The 15,463-nt window shown below is 40.3% G+C and overlaps 3 protein-coding genes across 3 annotated transcripts; 1 reads left to right on the top strand and 2 right to left on the bottom strand.

Moving 5' to 3' along the window:
• Positions 1-419: 419 nt before the first annotated feature.
• On the bottom strand, positions 420-3,171 carry LOC133868453 (pentatricopeptide repeat-containing protein At3g24000, mitochondrial). The gene has a single exon (XM_062305352.1). The coding sequence runs from the start codon at positions 2,943-2,945 to the stop codon at positions 966-968; it is 1,980 nt and encodes a 659-aa protein (XP_062161336.1). The 5' UTR covers positions 2,946-3,171; the 3' UTR covers positions 420-965.
• A 140-nt stretch (positions 3,172-3,311) lies between these two features.
• Positions 3,312-4,347, top strand: LOC133868455 (uncharacterized). The gene has a single exon (XM_062305355.1). The coding sequence runs from the start codon at positions 3,481-3,483 to the stop codon at positions 4,024-4,026; it is 546 nt and encodes a 181-aa protein (XP_062161339.1). The 5' UTR covers positions 3,312-3,480; the 3' UTR covers positions 4,027-4,347.
• On the bottom strand, positions 4,289-15,163 carry LOC133868452 (enhancer of mRNA-decapping protein 4-like). Its single transcript, XM_062305351.1, has 12 exons — positions 14,200-15,163; positions 13,519-13,568; positions 13,282-13,438; positions 12,917-13,135; positions 12,226-12,354; positions 10,416-12,038; positions 8,811-9,170; positions 8,248-8,367; positions 7,187-7,357; positions 6,055-6,219; positions 5,832-5,957; positions 4,289-4,768 (listed from the first exon to the last, which is right to left on the bottom strand). The coding sequence occupies exons 1-12, from the start codon at positions 14,917-14,919 to the stop codon at positions 4,460-4,462; spliced, it is 4,149 nt and encodes a 1,382-aa protein (XP_062161335.1). The 5' UTR covers positions 14,920-15,163; the 3' UTR covers positions 4,289-4,459.
• Between the last annotated feature and the right edge of the window lie 300 nt (positions 15,164-15,463).

A 15,463-nucleotide genomic window follows, 5' to 3' on the forward strand; every position in this document is an offset into this window, starting at 1 on the left:
ACCAATTATATCCTCTCCTTTTGCCACGTCATCCACAATCACCCTAATGACTAATGAGTCACCATGTCATTACATAAATAAAATCAAAATACATCTATAAGTGAGAGCATTAGCAGCAAATACCCAATTATTTTTTTTAAATTTAGAAAAAATTTAGGGAATCAAACCCTTTTTTATTTTCTTATAATCTATTGGGTAGCACTAGTTATCAAGGGTTTAGGGAATCTGTAAGAAATCTTATGTGTGGTTTTTTATGGTTCTTTTGAAATTTTCCCTATATTTAAGAAAATGAACCGCCTATAGGTTATTCGCTGGTTTCAAACAGTTTGCACTTTGCTTGATCTCATCGAGCGTCATTATTAACGTGTTGCCTGTTATAGTTTGTATTGTCGCCGGCCACCATAACTGAAAGCAGGAAATATAGTAACTAATTTTTGCATAATATTGCTGTAACATTGAGGAAAATTCAACCGTTTTGATGCAAGAAAACGATCGATCTCATCCAATAACACAACCTTGAGATGATCTTCCTGGGCTTCTGCCCTGGAACGCTAAGCATATAGAAAAGCCTTATGGAGTCACGACATGCAGTAATTGAGAGTAGATTTTAGAGAAGGAATGCCCACATTTTTGGCTTTCTGTTTGCATATCATGTAATCTCGACCTCCATAGTTAATAATAGCATTTGCCTTCCTGCCTCGCCTGTTCCCTCACATAAAAGCCGGCCATCACGTACATATCGGATCAATTACTGCCTGGCAGAAGCGATTTCTCCTTAAAGATACTTTCCTTGGCCATCACAAACTATATATGCAAAGGCCTAAATAATTCTCTTCCTAATTCGAATTCTGAAGACTATCTCATCGCAAACCAGGAGGCCCGTGAAGTCATTGCCATGCCAACTTTTCATCCATACAAAAACCAGACTTTTGAGACTTTGTAGGCGCGCGATTAAGTATTAAGCACTACCAGTAATCCCCACAAGAGCATGAGCCATCACGGAAATGATGAAACCGATTGGTATCCCTCACGATGATTTCTCTGTCCACCACCTTTGATGCAAACTTGATTGCAGAATGGCAGTCACCGCAAACTCTGATGTTCTTCTTGATTCGTATGGTAGAACCGGGAGGTGTGTTGAGAAGGGCAAATGCTAGCGCAAGCTTCTCACTGTGGTACTGCAACTTTACTTCCCTCTCGTGCTCATCCACAAGCAAAAGCACATGGCTTGTGTCTGGGACGTATCCCATCTCCTTGATCTTCCCACTCATCTCCTCCCATTTCCTGTGGATCTCATCTCTCTGCAGGTGGGCATCATCGTTTGACATGAACACGTGGACTGTATTCTCTATCTCCACCCAACTACAAGCAGGTTCCTTCTTCAATCCGCTCTCTTTCATCATCTTTCTCACTTTCGAGACATCTCCCCATCTTCGAGCAGAGGCATAGATATTAGAAAGCAACACTTGGGGCCCTGAATCGTACGGGTCAAGCTCAAAAACACGTTCAGCAGCATAAGCGCCTAATTCCATATTCTTATGCATCCTACAAGCACCAAGCAAGGCTTTCCACGCCGCTGCAGTGGGTTCAATGGGCAATTCTCTTATGAACTTCAAGGCTCGATCAAGAAGACCAGCTCGACCAAGAAGATCGACAATTGTGACGTAGTGTGCAACATGCGGTTCTATCATGCATTTCTTCTTCATCAATTCAAAATAATATTGTCCTTCATCCAAAAGTCCAGTATGGCTACAAGCAGAAAGAACACAAAGGAAGGTTACATCATTTGGTTCAGTTCCAATCCTCAGCATTTCTTCAAAACATTGCACGGTTTCCTTCCCAAGCCCATGTTGAGAATATCCCTTAAGCATTGAATTCCAAGAAACCACATCTCGTTTCACCAATCTATCAAAAATCTTTTTCGCATCCTCAATGCTACCTGATTTCGCGTACATGTCAAGAAGAGTGTTTCCCGCAAAAGCCACAAGCTTACCCCCCGATTTTGTCATATGTGCATGAACCCATTTGCCTTGCTCCAGAGACCCACTGCTTGCACAAGCACTAAAAACGCTAGAATAGGTGAACTGAGTGGGGTTAAAATCTTCCCTCTGCATCTCCCGAAACAGACTCAGAGCGTGCTCTCCTTGACCCTTCCTAGCATACCCAGCGATCAAAGCATTCCAAGACACTTCGTTCTTGCTGGCCAAGCCATCGAAGATTAACCGCGCATCATCCATATGATCGAACCTAGCATACATGTCCACAAGGGCACTCCCCACATACACATTGGAAACATAACCGTACTTGAAAGAAAAGGCATGAACATGCTGGCCGTGCCGATTGTTAGGCCCAGCCCCAGAAGCCTTCAACAGGCTAGACAAGGTGAATTGATTGGGCTGCAACCCAACACGGAGCATTTGAGGGAATAAAAGAAGGGCATCCTCGGAGCGATCGTTCTGAGAATAGCCAGCAATCAAGGCAGTCCAAGTGACCATGTCCCTACAAGATATTCTGTCGAACAGTTTACGAGCATCATCCAAAGCGCCACACTTGGCATACATGTGGAGAATGGTGTTATGAATAACAAGGTCATCCCTGAACTTCGAACGGAGAATATGGGAGTGCACAGCTCTTCCTTCTTTGATCTTCCCCAAATGGGTGCATTGCTTCAGCAACTTACCGTATAGAGTACGGTTGGCTTCCAGGGAACCACGGTCAATTAGATCAAGATCATGAAGAAGCCCCGTAGTGGAATTGCGGGTCTGGCTCTTGCGGAGAAGGTCCTTGTCTTGTATGATGACGCCAAAACAACCAGAAGCATTGCAATGTTCTTCTTCTGAAATCTCGGGAGCGGAAAAGGTAGCTGGAGCCGTTGAACATGTGCCAAACCTTGAAATTCCACGACAGGTTTTGCCATGTAAAACTATACTGTGCAACTTGTTCATGATCCGGGTCTTGTTCTTCTAGAAGCTCAAAACAACGCGGCGAAAGTGAAAGCACGTGATTCTGTGTGTTGAATTTTGGCATTAAATTCCGGAAATTTTGCTATTTCATGGCATTCTTGTAATTATAAATAATTACAAGAATGCCATGGATAAGACCCAAGCATTACCCTTAGTCCCTTACCAACAAAGGCAAAACTGAGGCTCGCCCTTTACTTGGTTCGTTGGTTCGTTGGCTTGTGTGCCGAAAGCTAAACTGCCAAAGCAAAAAGGTTGGCGCCCACCGCATTACTCTCTCTCTCTCTCTCTCTCTCTCTCTCTCTTTCTCCCCAAAAGGTAGGCGCCCACTGCATCACTCTTCCTTTCTACTTCTCTCCATTTTCGCTTATATTCCATCCCATTCGGCACCACCTTCGATCTCCATTCATACTGAATACTATCCCTTTTACCCAAACAAGATTCTGTCCTCAGTTTCCTTTCTAGCTACCAAAACTATCCAGTTTCTCCTCCCAGGTACCAAGAACCGATCACGAAGGAAATGTTAGTCAATACCACCCTTCTCCCTCCAAAACCCTCACTTGGGTCCAAAATATCTCACGCAGGTTACAACAACCAGCAGGAAATACTACCAAGACGGTGTTCCACCGGCCCCATTCGTTGTTTCAGAACCAAACGTAAGACCATCTCAGCGTCCGCCGCCACTGCAACCGAAAGTGGGGACGGTTCAGTGAGGACAATGAAACCATCATCGTCATTATTCTCCTTCTCATTGAGCACTGGTAGTGGCACCAGTACATTTTACCAATTACTCCGAGTAAAGGAAACCGCCTCCCAAACGGAGATCAAAGCGGCATACCGTAATTTAGCAAAGCAGTACCACCCAGACGCCGCCAGTTCCTCCTCCAATCTCAATGCTCGGGATTTCATAGAGATTCACAAAGCCTATGCAACACTATCTGATCCAGTGGCCAGGGCTCGCTATGATTCGTCGATTGGGGCCGGCACTGCTTCTGCACGTCCATATGGGTACACGGCAGGATTCTACCGTCCCTCGAGGAGGTGGGAAACTGATCAGTGCTGGTAGAAGTGCAACTGCGTTTGGCTTTCTCTTTTAGTTTGCCTATGAAAAAATTGCAAAAGAACAATGTGGCTTTCTCGTTTTCTACATTGCACCTTGTCATTTCTTGTACTGGCTCCACATCCACTCAACGAGACATCATTTTCTATTGAAAATGAAAGGGCTAAAATAGAATTTCATGGAGGTATAAGGTTAAAGCAAAAGGTAACAAGATACAAGGGGAATGAAGAAATGCAGTTCTTCATGTCATATTCTTCAAAGTTCAAAGTGCGAAAAAGAGGTGCAAGTATTTATAAAAATATCTATTTCACACGGATCATTAATTTACCAACTCATTACATAAATTATATACTTTCTTTCCTGGACCTTCCTAGATTTCTATACAACCCATCGTTCCACTTACAATTATGCAATGATTATAGTGACCGAGTCAAGAGAATCATTTACAGCTCATTAACACAGAGTTTATGACATGCATAAGAAGGCGGATACTGCTTGCTTCTGAAGCAGGGGTAGTTGGTAGGTTCCGTTGATGGCCAAGTATCTGATATACCTGCTCAAAGATGGGATGCACATGCACGGCAATAGTTGGATCTGCTGGGTTTATGGCAACAGCCACATCCGTCATCCATGCCAGCTTTCTGGGTGTTTCGTTGCCAGTATCATAAGCCAGTTGCTGAAGAAGAGCCAGCAGAACTCCTTGGCTCAGAGGAAGTGGCACCGTTGACAAAATCCTCGGTAAATCAACCTGGTGGAAGAGGCAAAAAATGAAAAGAATTGTCTTGTCCCTGGGTGATTAGTAACGAAGTGTAGATAACACAACTCCACCCTTCAACCATAATTAAGATACCGGAATTACAGTTGGATTATCAAAGCGCACAAACAGAACCATGCAAGTTCCTCACCCACCCCAGGTCCTGGAGCATTCAGACGTGTGCCACAGACAAGTAAAATTGGAATCTTTTCAGGCCCAAGTAACCATATACAAACTATTGATCTTCAATTAAGGCTTACTTAAGAAAGTCAATATCCATACCTTTCAGTATTATGCATTATTGTAGACATCTAGGACCGCTTTCAGAAGATATTTTAACAAAATTGCTGATCCTTTTCTTTGTATCTTTTTGTAAGTAACGACTTTATTAGAAGAGTGGGAAAGGTATGCCACCCAAGCACACTGGAACTATAGAAGAGTAACACCAAAAATAAACTCAAATTAATATATGAAGTTTAGGCAACTCTAAAAAGTGCATCATAGCAGCTCTCTCTCTCTCTCTCTCTCTCTCTTTCTTTTACATTTTTCCCCTGCCAACAACATTCTTTATAAGAGAGGGAGGGGGTGGTCGAATGTCACTATTTTAGTATATCTTCCTATCAATTTCCTAATTGCAAGCCGTATTGAACGGAATGGTACATGGAGATAACAGTAACTTCAAGTCATGGCAACAACTAACAAGGGTGGCATGGTTGAACTTCGTATAATGGCAAACACGCCCCACCCAACGGAATTAAATTGCCTACATAGTAGAACCCAAATAGATAAATAAAAGTTGGGCTGTACAGTGCTCATTCATCGATTCCTCACTCAGAACACAATTTCATATGAAAGCTGGTCCTTGATGAGGAATATTCTGTGCCATAATGTAAATATCACTACCAATCAACTAAAAGATAGACGAGTCCTAAGGGACCTGAGAAAAGCATCTTTCCAATGACAAATTGCTTTACTCTACAAGCAGCACCTCTAATAGCAATACATGACCTCGAAATGACAGTGATAATATGTGGGGTCTGTGGAGAGCAGAGAATACCTGAGAACATAGCCATGAAACTATTGAGACATCCCTTCTGTGCAGGGCTCCAATGAATGCTTCCTCAAATTTTTGTTCAGCTATCAATCTAGATAGTTCTTTAGTTGGATCCAATGGTGCCTCAGCCTACACAGACATGACTTCTAAACATCAAGAAACCCAGAAAAAAGAAAAAGAAAAAGGATACAGTTACAGACTCAGAAGGAAGCTTATATGCATGTACCATCTCGTGAAGACCAACCAATGGTCCATTGCTCAACTGTGTTACCAAGGGATTTACTGCTGTTGAGTTAGCACTTGCAGCTGCAATTGCTAACAGCTTACGTTGGCCCTCAGCCCATTCTCTGCTCAAGGTTTGAGTGATTGCTGATGCTGAATTAATTGTGTCCTTTGGATTTATAAATAGCATCAGAAGATCAGTATAGAGTTTTACAAGTAAGATGTGACAGTTGAATCATAAAACTTCATATTACAAAGTGCCCACAATTCTACTTCTGTTTCCAGGTGCGAGTTATATATTAATGACGCTAAAATGTTTCAGATATCGATAGAGATACCTGATGCTACATCAGTTAAATAATATGCAGTGTTGAGATTAACACATGGCCTACTCAAATGACCACAACATGCAAGAGCAAGTATAAGATATACATGAACCAGATCAGTTGTTTACCATTGCAACAGAATTCCAATAAAATCTGGATTGTGTTTATCTAAGAGATGTCCATCACATTTTCTTTTTACACAGCTGACTCATAATATACCATAAAAACTTACTATTTCAGAAGTCCACCAATGACAAGAAAAAGGTTCAATATAGATGGGCATAAGTAAGGATGGATGAGAGCACTGTTCAGATAGCCAATTGCAAGATTATGTTTCTATTTGTTTCTTAACAATTCCAAGATTATCTGTTAAATGAATCCCCTGGATTTGTGGATTTAGTGCTGCACATGCTAGCATAACTCCACTTTCAATTGGGAAAGAGACCTGTTAAAGTTAGGAGGCTATTCTTTGCAGAATCATTTTCATATGCACAGCATCATTATACAAGTTATATAGTTTTAGTTTCTACCAAACCATACACAATACTTACCAACATATTTGATTTTCACAAATAATTCACATGAAAGATGAAGACTATGTGCCTTTGAGAAATCAATTAAGATGCAAAATAGCTGTTTCACGTCCAATAAATATACCACAGTGAGAAATAATTAGTCCAACATAACTTGCAAGAGTAAGAAGTAAAAATGTTTCTGACATCAATGTGGCATTGTCATTGGCGATTACAAAAAGAAATATTACAGAAGAAATAAAATCTGCTTCCTAGTATCATGTGAAGCTACACATACCCTTAAAGCAATGGCCAGTGAAGAATGTGTAGATTCAAAATGCTGCTGAACAGCAGTTGTATGTTCGCTCAGCCCTTTCTGGAATGTGACATCAACTTGCTCAAACATAGCTTTGCATGACATCTCAAATGCAGGAACAGTTGAAGCTTCCAAACTAGACCTTAATGCATCCTGCAGTGCGTATACCACTAATTATCGTCAGAACCAAGAACGCTACCAAAGTCTATGCACACACAAAAGATGGTCATATGACCATTCATGTCAGTAAGCCAAGAAAACACCAAGCTAAAGAAGAAGCAAAATATTTTTTTTTCCAGTCAAGCCAAAATACATAACCAATAGGGAAAAGAAAGATTTTGATAGACCCTCCTAAATTAATCATTTCAAAATTAGTGGAGACACATATGAATAGTGTGATACATACAAAATCCCAGTTAACTCATCTAGGCTTTGTGTGAATGAGCTAATAAAGGGTGAATTTGGAGGCTTGATTTAATGGAGACAGAGGCAACGATCAATCAAAGATATGCACTCCTTAAGTGTTGATTAGATCCTTATATTTCTTCTAGGGAAATATGTTTAGATATAAGTTGATTCTCACTGCATATAAGCGCATGTATATACATGTTTCAACAATTGTCCAGAGTTTTGAATTGATTAATGATGGGCTATATTTTTATTTTCAGTAATAATCCATGAAATATATGAAATGTTATCATGCATATAAAAAATTACATCATTTCAGAACCATACACATGGGTGAACCCATTTCAAACTTGATCATCACCTGAATCCTGCTCAGTGTTTCTACTTTTTCCTACGCATGAATATCCATGCCCTTGGATAATTGAAAAAAGACATAATCAAATCATAAGCATAAGCATGATAATCTAAGAGTGAGGTATATAAGAAGGATCAGGACAAGAAAGGCTCACATGATAGCTGTAATGGATACTACTGGCTTTTCTATATTTCCTGTGTACATAGGTTGCGCCTTTGCGCTTTTTAACGACATTGCAATTAAAAATGGATACTACTGATCTATGTTTGCTTGCAATTACCTGAAGAGCTTGCTTCCCAGAAGTTTGAAACTGTGAATGAATTTGCCTAGTCACTGCGCCTTCGAGTTTTGAAGTAACCACTTTCTCTAGTTGGTTGACTGCCTTTTCTCCCACTCCTTTCTGCATGGTACACAATATAAATCATACTCAGACACATCTATTTTGCAGAAAAATCAAGTCGGTTACAGCAGCCTATGGTGATTAAAAACTATAATGTGTTGCATCAATCCTTTGAAGGAGCAAAATCCATCTTATAAACTAAACCTCTTTAGTGAATGCCATCAAAGCGAGATTTATAAATCATGCTCCACCAGGGACTTTAATAATATTATGATTCATAAGAATAATTATTATCAATTACCTGCTGTCATGACTAAGCATCTTTTCTACCATATTTATTATTTGTGAGGGTTACCACATTTCCGGCAGTGATTCCATTCAAAAAGTTGGATTCCTCCAAAAAAAAAAAAAAAAAAAAAGAGAACAGAAGAGAATTGAACATTCAAATGCCAAGAAGACACTCCAACACACCCTCAAACTTTGACAAACTTTAAAATTAGAACCTGGAATGACTCCATAATAGCTGATGATGTGGTTTTCTCCACAACCGGAGTAATTGCACGAGCTACAGCTGGTCCAACCAAAGCTATTTCCTTCTTTAAATTTTTCTCGAGCATGGCTGGCAAGTCCTTGTTCATATAATTTGTGATCAAGTTTGTTATCTGCTGCATATGGTCTTGTTCTAACTTCTCCTGCTTTGCATTTTCCTCTAGGAAATGAGCCCACAAAGCATCAGTGTTAGCCTTGACAACTTTCTCCATGCTTCGGCCCAAGGATCCCTCTAGTCTTTTACCTTCTTTGGTAACTGAGGCAGAAACGATCACATTCATCTGCTTCTGAATTTCTTTTTGCGTGCTCATTAACTATAAATATGATTAATTCATTAGTCCAAATGCATATACTACGTTAGGAATGAGTACAAAATACTAATACAATACGAATGCTTAGAAAGCAGAAAAAAGACACACAGGAGATTTGTATTTATATGTTTTCTGTAAAAATTAAGATGTTACATTATGTGTAATTTAATATCATAAATCTTAGAAGTATCCAGTTCGTGTGCAATAAATTGTGACATTGTTAACTAAAAATATTTGGTACACAAAAGGAAGCGCTCAAAGTGCACATATGACAGGCCATATGCGGTACAATATCAAAATTGATATTAGGAGGTAAATAAAAGAGATATCAAAACATCAACAGGGGGAAGTTAAGGAGCTGTCTGCAATTTGCATGACAGGTCATTTGTTTTCAGGCTTCAATATAAAAAAACATAAGAAAAACTCTAGTATTTGTTATCAAGGAACTAGGAAAACTCCAAAAAGTTATGGTACTTACAAACGAAAAATTCTGCCTAAAGACAAATTCAGGGGTGAAACTAGTTAACAGGTTAAATGCCAAAATTGGCTCAACTGATTTTATAGCAAAGCTACTGAGCCAATTTTTGTTGCCAATATTTTTAATACACACAAATAAATAATGGTCACCTAAAAGAACAAGATTAAAAAGACAAGACCAAAGCATATCTATGAATTGATGTGTAATGACCAAGGAAAACACCAGCCACATTTGTGCTATCACTCTAAAAAGACTAGTCAAATTGAAATTTTTCTAAAATCACTTATAAAGCCCAGTCACCTACTAAGGAATCCATGTGGGACTTAGCAAGAATAAGTATTTTTATAAATCATCAATTCTATGTGGGCTACTTATATTTCCAATGTGGGATTGGAGTGTTACAATTTTCCCCTCTTAATTCTCTAATATCCTCGTTAGGGCCACGTTATGCAGTGCTCCAGTACCACATTGTGTTACTAAGTTGCTCTGATACCATTTATAATGACTCAGAGAAAGCACTAGCCATATTTGCAACATCACTCCAAAATGACTAGTCAATTTGAATCTTATAAAGCTCAGTCTCACCTAGTAAGGAACCAATGTGGGACTTAGCACCTATACGTGTCTTTATAAATCACCCACTCTATATGGGCTACTCATATTTTCAATGCGGAACTAGGGTGTTACATGATGTCAGTCTCCATATTGTTACCCTCATAAGAACATATCTACCTAATAATAACATATGCGTAGAAATTTAAAGCACTCACCTGTTCAAGTATCTCCTGCATAGCCGACAACTGGGGCAAAGCAGTTTCCATATATGGGGCACCTGAATTGCTACATGGTTCATTTGATGAATCTATGGAGTTAAAAGGACTTGGGGAAGGGGAAGATGGACCAGACACTTGAGAATTTTTCCCCTTGTGTCTTTTTCCCTTCGGAGCTGGGGCAGGAGACTGCAAAACTGGCATGAGAGTTTCTGATTCACCAACCTTTGGAGGCATATCATTCATCATATCTTGAACTTCTTCCACACAAGTGTCAGGAGGTTGGTTTGGTGCCCTAGTAACACTAACATCATTAGTTTGACATAGTCTCTCCACATTATAAGTTCCCACACAACAATCTCTGGCCATCTGAATGTTAAGATCTGAGGCCTGGGAATAGAAGGATTTTTCCTTTTTCTCCGCAACCATTATATGGGAATCTCTCTGACGGTCACCCTCATTATTTAGACTGGTTCCCTTCTCACCAATAACTTTAACCTCTACTTCAATGTTTTCTGCATCATTGTTGACAACCACATCTTGAACCTTCGTCTCTACCACATTCCCACCCTGACTAATTTGTGAATTCTCAGATGATGAACAAACTCTAGACAATAACTCTGATGGAGTTACCAGATGCGTTGGCTGTTTAAATATTATAGGAGGATTGGGAACCATAGAAATATCACTTTGTGCAGCATTTTTGTCACCCTTCCACAAATTGTCACCCGATGGAGGCACGTCAGTCTTGTTATCTTTTGCAGAGTCCATTCTCCGGTCAGACGAATATTCAAGAGCCGGCTGGTCACTACCATGGTCAGTGAGAGGTGTATTAGTCTCATAGCTATTTAATGGACTTCTAAGACTAGATAATTTGCGAGTTAATCTTCGACTCAAAGGAAGTGGAGGCAATGCCGTGTGAAAATTTTCAGCGCCACTGTGAGAAGGCAAATCACCTGGCATTGTTTCCACACGAGAGATTGTAGCTTCCTGCAAGGTAGTAGCCTCAGAAGAAGCCACATGACAGTTGACTACGGTGGCAATTTCAGAGCTGCTCGAAAGAATAGATGGTATAGGAGGTGCATTAACTACAGGCATCTCAGTGGGTTTACTTCCCTGAGGTGGTTCACAAGTAGCAGAACTATCAGAAGCATCAAAAGCACGAGAAATATTGGAGTCTGATTTCTCTGACTCCATGTTGTCCAGGGGTGGTGGCAGGCACTGAGATAGGTCCAGCGCATATTGCTGAATGGCTTGTGTTTGGACACAATAGACCTGTACAATATGTTCTCCATCTGGTAAATTGTCACTAGTTCCAGTCAAACTCAAAATAGGCATTGTGACTGTAAACTCAGCAATGTAATCCATGCGAGTAGCTGCTGGATTAGGTCCATAGTCTAGGTGTATGGCATATATAGCATTCTTCTTGGCATTTGCAAGTAGAAATAGGCCTGCACGGGGCAAGGCTACAACTTGATTAAAGAATGCATCCTCGATCTTGGGTTCAGAAGAACTCTTTATATCTAAAGTCTGAGTACACTGCCATGATTCAGCATCACTCGGCAACAGCCAACCTTCCTCCCTTGCAGAGGCCCATATTTTCATTTCCCGATTAAGTGGCCCCTAAAGAAAAAGAAGGAAACAACAGATATACAGATGATTATTTGTGAACTGCTAAATTGATCTCCATCACCAGACTAACCAGAAGTGAATACCAAAGAAGCCACATAACAAACTATTCTAAAAACACCCCTGAAGTCTGGCATGAAAGTTCACCATGTTTTACATAAGAAAGAATAGGAGCATATACCGCAGTGATAAGAACAATGTGATTGGGATGGTGAGGGGCAGTCAAGAATGTCACAGAATTAACAGGATGGCCATCATGTGGTTTCAATACTGCAAGCGGTAATGCCTTACGGTCTTCCCAAATCTTCACCTGTTGCAGAAGAGTGGTTGACAAGTAAACAATAAACAAATGAAATTCCAAGGCCACATACACTAACAATTCCCAATACCAAACTAATTGACTCATGAATCACATCAGACTTTTTGGCTCCATGAAGTGGTATACAGTAGCACAAAAATTCCACAACCACCGGAAAATGCCTGTTTATTATTTTAATAGGTTGTCACATGCTGAAAAGACCACCAAGAGTGGGCCAAGTGCTCAATTCGTATTTCCCACTTCTTTGCCGTCCCATTACCACCTTTCTTTCTTTCTTTCTTTCTTTCTCTCTCTCTCTTTTTTTTTTCTTTTTTTCTGAATAAGTAATGGAGGTGCACCATTCAATGTCACGTGAGGGAATACCCCTCTGAAAATCACATAAAGGGTGCCGAAAATATCATTGTATCAACATATTTGCCATACAATGTTATGACAACCATACTGTTTGACCTAAACATTCAATGCACAGTGGTGTATATTTCTTTATGGAAGGCACCAGCATAAGAAAGATAAAACTGGAAGACGACAAAGCCAACCGGAAGAGAATACAGACCATGCCATCCATCGATGCTGAAGCTAAACGGCTGGTCATCCATTGGCACATTGACAATTCAGTAACATCACGATCATGTTTACCAACCAATTGGACCCCATCAATTAGATTATCAATGTGGCATTTAAGAGGTTCCTCTGCCAAAAATACTTCGCCCTTTCCAACTTTTGTGGTGTCAATTCTAAGGATACGGTTTCCAATTGCAACCATCAAAATTTCCTGTAAAGAAATCCTTGTTGTTCAACTACAAAGATACACACAACTAACAACCAAGGAAAATAAGCCAAAAATGCACAATGTACTAAAATGAAAAACAAATTAGAGGATAACTTATTTGATAACACAAATTACAAATTCCTTATTACTTGCTTGTGAGGATGCCAACACACTCGTGGTTGGATTGATTCCCCCATTCCTTCTATCTGAATGGCAAGACCAATTTTGCCTGTAATTTGAGGTTTGTCTTCCTCATCTGGACCCTCATTGATCTTCCATATGAAAACCCGTCCATCAACACTAGCACTGCAGAAAAAGGAAATTAGAACTTTCCAGTAAAAAACTAATGAAAAAAAGACAACTGAAAATTTTGGACAAAGATCTACCTAGCCAAAAGGTGAACATCCTCAGCGAAGAAAGCCATATCGGTTACTCTCTGCATAAGATGTACAAATATAATAAACGAGAGAGAGAGAGAGAGAGAGAGAGAGAGAGAGAGAGAGAGAGAGAGAGAGAGAGAGAGAGAGAGAGAGAGAGTTCTAAAAAATGAATGAATATTCATTGTGCATCAATAATATATACATAACACGTCAACGAATGATCTTTAATATGTTTCGAAGAACCAGATACACAGTATATGATACTTATACAGCAGTTGGTCATTGAATATTCATGGAAAAGCAGTTCATAATATAAGGCGAGTCGCCAAAGGAAATGATCAGATTATCAGAGCATCTCACAGGAAATGCCACTTAATTCCTTTACTTGAGATGTGAAAACCGGGTTTGCTTTAAAAAAAGAAAAGAGAGGAACATTTCTACTAAAATGCAGACTCAGAAGTCCTGTCTGTTACCAACGCTCGGCAGTTCTGATACCATGAACCAAACGATTCTGAATTTCAATATCATTAAAGCAAATGATGAGAATTGACATAGCACTAATTTTTATTTTTTTTATTTTTTTTGACATAGCACTAATTATTCAAACTAACAAAAAGTGGGACAAAATTAGTCCAGTCTATATGATAAGAAGCACAACTATAGAGGTGGTAGTGGAAGACAACGAACCTGGGTGTGGCCACGAAGCAAAGATCTTAAGGCAGTGTTAATGTTAAGAACGCGGATATTACCCATCTTGAGGCCATAGCATATGTAAGATCTATTAACGGCAATCTGACGGCCAAGAACGAGGTCGGGATCGGAGGCGTACTTGGTGATGGGAGTGACCTCAAGCTGGGGCTGCGCCTCACCTTGCAAGCGAACATCGATGTCGTAAAGAACGCGGTGGCCGATCAAATGGCGTCCCTTGGGGAGCTTGGTACTGAGCAGCCTGGTGGGAGGAGGCGCGGAGGGGGTGGTTGAAGTGGCGGAAGTGGAAGTGGAAGATGATGATGGCAATGAAGATGGTGAAGAGAAGAGCATATGGGGCTGTGGGGAGGGGGGGTTCTGGGTGGTCAAGAGTGCCATCAAACGTGCACTGGCGGGAAGAAGCTGGTGCTGGTGCGGGTGCTGAGGCTGGTAATGGTCAAGTGGGGATGGTGGATGGGGGAGGAAGGTGGGGTGGAATGAATAAGAAGGGCCTGTGGGGGGAGGATAAGAAGATGAAGGCATGGGAAAGGGAGGAGATAAAGAAGGAATAGTACTGGGAGTAGGGAAGGAGGGGGAGGAATTCAGATTGCCAAGAGGAGGAGGATTGGGTGAAGGTTTGAACAGCTTTGGCACATCAATTAGTGCTCCTTGCTGCTGTTGATTTTGGTTTTGCAGATTTGGGTTTCCGGGGAAAGCCATGATCCGCTGATTAAGATTGGTTCTTCTTTTCTTCTTCTTCTTCTTCTTCTTCTTCTTCTTCTTCCTTTTCTTTTCTGGGGCATCTAAGATGATCTATATCGATAGAGAATCCCAAAACACCGTCTGTTGATCGTCATTTTCGTCTACTCCCGATGACCAGAGACTCGACGATGAGTCCATGAAACAAATTATTTTTAAACTCCGAGCTACTGTACAGACTTCTTTTGCAGGCGATAGCGAGTGAAGTAGAGCACTAAGTAACATTTTTATTTTTTTATTTTTTATTTTTTTATCCATTTACTGCTTTAATAATGGATTAAAAATATAGCGTAGTGAAATTCATCATTCATCCATCACTTGATTCACTTCTCTTCCCATTTTCTCACCATCTTCTGCTTCTGTAACTCGAGGAGAAGGACATGCTAATTTTTTAGCCAAAGGACTGTTTTCAGACGACACGAGCTGAATTTCGTTAGAAAAATGCTCATTCTACAATTCTTTAACTCCTTCAATACGTGTCAGCGGGTGTTAAAAAAAAAAATTA

The sequence above is a fragment of the Alnus glutinosa genome, chromosome 5 (genome assembly GCF_958979055.1).
Source record: "Alnus glutinosa chromosome 5, dhAlnGlut1.1, whole genome shotgun sequence".
NCBI lineage: Eukaryota > Viridiplantae > Streptophyta > Magnoliopsida > Fagales > Betulaceae > Alnus > Alnus glutinosa.

Coding starts and splice junctions, on each gene's coding strand:
- LOC133868452 (XM_062305351.1), bottom strand. CDS start 14,919: ATGGCTTTCCCCGGAAACCCAAATCTGCAAAACCAAAATCAACAGCAG. Junction 7,358..8,247: donor CTGGGAAGCAAGCTCTTCAG/GTAATTGCAAGC, acceptor TACGCACTGCAG/GATGCATTAAGGTCTAGTTT. Junction 4,769..5,831: donor TTTCATGGCTATGTTCTCAG/GTATTCTCTGCT, acceptor CTCTTCCACCAG/GTTGATTTACCGAGGATTTT.
- LOC133868453 (XM_062305352.1), bottom strand. CDS start 2,945: ATGAACAAGTTGCACAGTATAGTTTTACATGGCAAAACCTGTCGTGGA.
- LOC133868455 (XM_062305355.1), top strand. CDS start 3,481: ATGTTAGTCAATACCACCCTTCTCCCTCCAAAACCCTCACTTGGGTCC.